Source organism: Lepidochelys olivacea (assembly GCF_965140295.1).
Source record: "Lepidochelys olivacea isolate rLepOli2 genome assembly, chromosome: 5".
In the NCBI taxonomy this organism is placed as follows: Eukaryota; Metazoa; Chordata; order Testudines; family Cheloniidae; genus Lepidochelys; species Lepidochelys olivacea.
This window is the reverse complement of record NC_140415.1, coordinates 114,059,938-114,065,971: the sequence shown is the minus strand read 5'-3', so window position 1 is coordinate 114,065,971 and position 6,034 is coordinate 114,059,938. Positions and strand designations below refer to the sequence as shown.

The following is a 6,034-nucleotide window of genomic DNA, read 5'->3' as shown; positions in this document are numbered from 1 at the left end:
TGTTCTACTGGACACATTTTCCAAAATGAAAACAAGACCATCAGTTCTGGAAAGTCAAAGCCCTTTACAAAGATTAATATAGCTTAACACCCCTGTGGGACAAGTAAATATTATCAGCCTCATTTTACACAGAGGTGGAAGGAAGTGAGTTACCCAATATCATGCTCAGGCAAAACCAGGATTAGAATTTGGGATTCCTGATTTTAGACATAGGCCTCACCCTCTAAACACCCTCTAAAGAGCAGTACAGCTTCTTTAGCTCAACAACATCAACCATATCAGTAGCTAAGGCTCATATAATAATGGGAAAAGGATTTCTGAATTTTCATTTTGGATTTAAAAATCCGTTAGTGATTCATTTCAATGGTATTTACTACCCCTTTTTGTTCATTGTCTATCTACCTGCTTGTTTTTAAAAAGTCATAAGAACATAAACAAGACAAAAAGAAAAGGAGTAACCAATTTATTGGTTAGTCTCTAAGGTGCCACTAGTACTCCTTTTCTTTTTGTGAATACAGACTAACACAGCTGCTACTCTGAAACCTAAACAAGACAGTGTTCCAAATATTCCTTCAGTTAAATATTCATGCCCCCGGTATACATTTCCACAAATATTTGTACATGTGAGTTTTTGGTAGAAAAGGATAGTTACATAAAGAGAAGGTATCCAGGCAAACTTTTGAAAATACATATTATAAAGAAAATTCTCTCCAGAAAACTTCATGCAGCCATCTTGAAAGTAGTTTTTAATTTGAAGTCAACCAGCTAGACAAGAGAAATAAATTATTCTCCTTAACCACTGAAGATACGAAAAGAAGCAATGAGCTAAAATTGCAGCAAGGGAGATTTAGTTTAGACATTAGGAAAAACTTCCTAACTGTAAGCCCTGGAACAAGTTACTGAGGGAGGTAGTGAAATCTTTAACAGGTCAGACATACACCCGCCAGGGATAGTCTAGATAAAAACTTAATCCCTGCCTCAGTGCAGAGGGCTGGACTAGATGACCTATCAAAGTCCTTTCCAGGCCCACATTTCTATGATAACCATTTGTGAAGTCATTCTGAACAAAACACATTAGCAAAATTTGAATTTGTTTGCGGATAATTTGAAAATAGGAAAAGGAGCTACGTTACTCTTAAATTAAACACTCAGATAAAGCTGGTTGACACGTAGAGGGGAAAACATCACAATTGAAATTTAAACATATTTCATCCATTTCAAGCAAATATTTCAGCCTGTCCAGATCAAATTTTTCCCCAGTAAACTGGCTAGTGCTATGCTAATTGCTAATGCATATTTGCCGAAAGACTTACTTTCATTTCTTTGCATTTTAACCTTTCCTGTTAAGATTCAGATTTTTAATTTGTTTCTCAAATATATTACCTCTTGAAGCTTCCACTTGCCAGGAAACACCCCCCCCAAAACTCCTGCTGAAGATAATAGGAGATCAGGGTGCATAATCCATGGTAAGATTGAGTAACCTATACTGTATACAGTATTAGACATACAATAAACTGCTTTTGTTTAAACAGACACTTCAACACACTTTAGGTACAAACTCTAGAATATGATTAAATACAGAGCTTGAGATGATGGGGGAGGGAGATTTAACAGAACTAATATAAATAAAAATATTTCTGTATTTTGTTCCTCTTCATATTTAAAATGAAAATGAAAATCATTTTCTATTTTTAGATTAAAAATCATTCCCCTAAACTAAAGGAAGCTCCATTGTGACAGCCTATTGCTACGTTAGGAAAAACACAAAGTGAAACTGCCCACAGGAAGCAAAGCTCATTCACCAGACCAATTGAGGTTCCGTTTCCAAGCCCAGTGAAACAAATATTGCAAAAAGCTTGAATGGCGAAAAGTAAATCAGATTTGAAAAAACTGTCTTAATGTAAATCACCTTGGGATACCTAGCAGCACAAGAAAGGGAGATGTTAAATTAGGCAAAAATTTAATTTCTAACTTAATTCATTTATGTGGATCTGTCTAGCATATTTATTATCAGCTGCACAATCTGTTTTGAGAACACTCCTCCATATCACTGCATTACATAATGTGAATACTCAAAAGCAATGAAGATAATATGGTCACACTGTTCACATGTACCTTTAGCTGAGATACCATATGTTTTTCACAGCTGGCATCAGGTTCATGATTAAAACTCCCAGTTTCCGAGTGCCCTCTGTCCATCACTTGGTATTCCCTACAAACGTATCGGTTCCCTCACTCATTTCTCACATTTGCAGAAAATTGTCTGAGACTAATAGACAATTTTCTGGCCCACATCTCCAATAGGAGTTCTTTGCATGAATTACCAAATTACGATGTACAATTGGAAAGAAGGAATGAGAAGGCTAGAGAATAGCAGAGTTTTATGATTTTCAGTGCCATTCCAGATAGGGAAAGGTTTCCTTCTACTGGCGAAGTGAAGGAACAGCTGGTATCTGACAGGCATTTCATGACCAGGGTCTAGCAAAAAGAAGCTCTGCAGAACCCTAATTCCGCTCCCCACCCATCTCCCAAAATTTATTGATACCATTTCACTGCATGTATGGTCTTACTATGGTAACAGACATTCATACCTGCCTAAAAGTGATGGCTTCAGGTACTTGAGAGTAGACAGACTGGCCCCTACTCTAAACACTGTAACTGGAGCATAATGTTAGTCATCATACTCTGCTTTACCCTTTACATCTTCTTTATCTAATGGGGGAAACTACAAGTAATTAAGGGGTTATTTTAATACTGAAAAATGTACTGACTGTGGCTTTATTCTTCTGATAGTTTGCTAGTTCAATTAAATAAAAGAAAGGAATGTGAAAAGGAAAACTTTTAGAAGCAGAAAGTGATGAAATAAAAAAAACCTTATCCTACAAAATACTTAAATTCATAGACATGGGTCAAAAACACAGCAGTGTGCAAAAGACTTTGAACAAACACCAGTTGTTCAAGTTCTACACTCAGACAGGGAATCAGAGAAATCATGATCCGCAGGTAATTCCTGCAATTTTACCTTGTGCTTCTCTTCTCCAGTGAAATCTCATGTCTGGACTGTAACAGGATTTATGTTCTACAAACCAGAATGAACAATGAGAATTTAGAGCGTCTGGAGAAAATGGGTGGCAACTTTCCCTTCCAATGTCTAAATGAAAGGACAGCTTTCAAGCCCAGAGATATCCTCAAGCTCCAACTGTCCCACCAAGAGAATGCCAAGGTAGCCATCCAGCAGACCCGCCAAGAGCTCTTCCATATCTTTAACAACAATCTCACCCAAGCTGCCTGGAATGGGACTTCCATAAAGGAATTCCAAAATGGACTTCACCAGCAGATTGAGAAGCTGGAGATGTGTTTGAGTGCTGAGATGGAAAAGGAGGTAACCTACCCAAGAAATGAGAACCTCCTGCTCACTGGTCTGAAACTGAAGAGATACTTCCAGACAATAGAGGATTTCCCAAAAGAAAAGCAATACAACCGGTGTACCCAGGAAATCATCCGTGATGTTTTCTAATTCTCAACATACTCACAAAGAGACTTGAAAATGAAGGTATCATATTTGAGTTTTTCTAGGAAAAAAGAAAATATGACTCCTGAAACATAGGGCCCAATCTTTCTCCCATAGTAATTTTATGCATACAGCTATTTCAAACGCATGCTCAAATCTTTTCAGAATAGCATATAATTTAGTGCTTCTCTACCACACACAATATTCTGTATGAAAAATGTACAAATATATCATAACTGCTAACTAAAGACAAAATATCATTAAGTGATTGTAACAGGGTCCATGACCTGCCCTTCTTCCTGGGGCCCACTTCCTGCTCAGAGAGGCTTCAGGGTTGTTCAGCACCCCTGTCTTTATTTACTTACAATTATCCCACCACCAGTGTCTATTTACAAGCTTTACAGGATTATTCAACCTATTTTACAGGCAGAGTCAGCCTTCAGCCAGGAGGCCTCCAATTCCCTCCCTAGCTGTCCCACCCCACCATCTGTCTCCCTCCCAGCCTTTATAGCCCTTGGCTTGTCAGGCAAGCAGGTGTTGTCAGGCAAGCAGGTGTTGACAATCCTCAGGCCGGCATCAGGCCTTTTCCATCAGCCCCTATCTGCTTCCCTTGATTGGAGCTGACTGGCTAGGGGCTAATTAGGGGCTTTTGCACCAGCACCCTACTATGGTGATAACTAACCACACCAAATGTAACTTTGCCCAGTAAGTGTCTAAGTTGGGGAAAAGAACAGTGAGAAGCCCCCTTTCAACAACTGCCTCGTTAGACAACATTCCAGTTAGGACACCAGAAAACGGGGGGTCTGTGTTCACACACTTCTATCCCATCAACTCATTTTGCACATAGGGACGGCCGAGGGTTCTTATTCTGCTTTTCTTTCTTTTGTTTACCCCTAACTTCAACAGCTTTAGTAACAACAAATTGTGACAAGATGACAAGTGCACTAAGGCTCAGGATTTAGGATTTGACATCTGGTTAGAAAAAGATGGCCTCTATTTGGCATTTGAATCTCTCCATGTTTGAACCATTCCCCTTTTTCATTCCAGCAAGTGATGCTTCCAGTAATGATGCTCTGAAAACAGCTGAATGAAACTGCACCTCCACTGGAGTCCTTCGTCTCTAAGTTGATTCTACAAGGAGCACCTTTCGAGACTCTTATCAGTCCATCTTGAATTAAGCAAACTGTCAAACTCCAACTGCACTATTTATATACTACTTGCCATTACCGGACTGATTTATTGACATGAGAAAATGTAAAAGAGAAGATTTTGTAGAAGACAACGTAGTATTTGAACGGAAGGAGAAAAACCTTACTACTTCTTAATCATTGATATTACACGTTTGCTCCAAATTTGCCTTGGGATGCTTTTAAAAATGAAATCTTACTTCCTAACTGTAACAGGCTTCACTTCAGCATAACAAACGTAAACCAGGACAATTTGCAAACAAAATGGAAGGATAATTTCCTGCAACAGCAGAACGAAGACAGAGACTTGACATGGCCCCAGAAAGTTCAAGCCCAGAGAAACCCAGAAAGAGACTACCAAAGTGGCCATCCAGGAGATCCTCCAACGGATTTCCTGCATCTCATGCTAAATACCCTCACAAGCTGCCTGGAAAGACAGTCGCATAGAAAGATCCTGACATGGACTCATAAGCAAGGGAAACTTCTGGAGGTGTATTTTGCGGCAAGGATAACAAAGAAAGAAGAATATCCCAGTTTCTAGGTCATTTATAATTAGGCACTCAAATTTTAAACTAGTGCAAATATATATTCTTTTCTTGCACTGTGAAAATATTTTCAGATCATTTTACTGGATCTGTAAAAGTGTTTTTATGTTGATCCATTTATATTTATTCACAATATTAATGTATTGCTTTTATTTATTTTTTCAGAGGTTATATAATATTTATAAATAAATATTTATTTCTACAAAATAGCAACTCTATAGCAGTAGTGATTTGTACTAATTAGATTTTTTTTTAAAAAACAGAGACCCAATAAAAATCTTCTCTTGTTTTACCTTAAGACTCCAGTTCAGCAAAGGACTTGTAAACATCTGCCTAACTTTAAGTTAACAGATGGCAGCAGTGTTTTTATGTTGTCCCATTTATATTTATTCACATAAATATATCATTTATTAATATTATCAATTATTATGTATGGCTTTTATTTATTTTTTCAGAGGTTTTATAATATTTATAAATAAATATTTATTAATACAAAATAGCAACCTACAGCAGCAGTGATTTGTATTAATTAGATATTTTTAAAAAACAAACAGAGACGTAATACAAAAAATCTTCTCTTGTTTTACCTTAAGACTCCAGTTCAGCAAAGGACTTTGCCTAACTTTAAGGACACGAGCTTTCCTCTGACATAAGTGGTTAAACTTGACAACATGCTCAAGTCCATTGTGAACATAAACCCAGATTCAGCAGTGATTCCATAAGAAAAATAGCTATGGTAATTAGTTTTACCACTCCAACAGACCACACACCACAACCTCAACTCTGCAGCT

General features: G+C 37.5%; 1 protein-coding gene across 1 annotated transcript; it reads left to right on the top strand.

Moving 5' to 3' along the window:
* Positions 1-3,091: 3,091 nt before the first annotated feature.
* On the top strand, positions 3,092-3,517 carry LOC311520603 (interferon beta-like; the record flags this gene model as incomplete). The annotated part of the gene is made up of 1 exon (XM_084628154.1): positions 3,092-3,517. The coding sequence occupies one exon, from the start codon at positions 3,092-3,094 to the stop codon at positions 3,515-3,517; it is 426 nt and encodes a 141-aa protein (XP_084484280.1).
* Between the last annotated feature and the right edge of the window lie 2,517 nt (positions 3,518-6,034).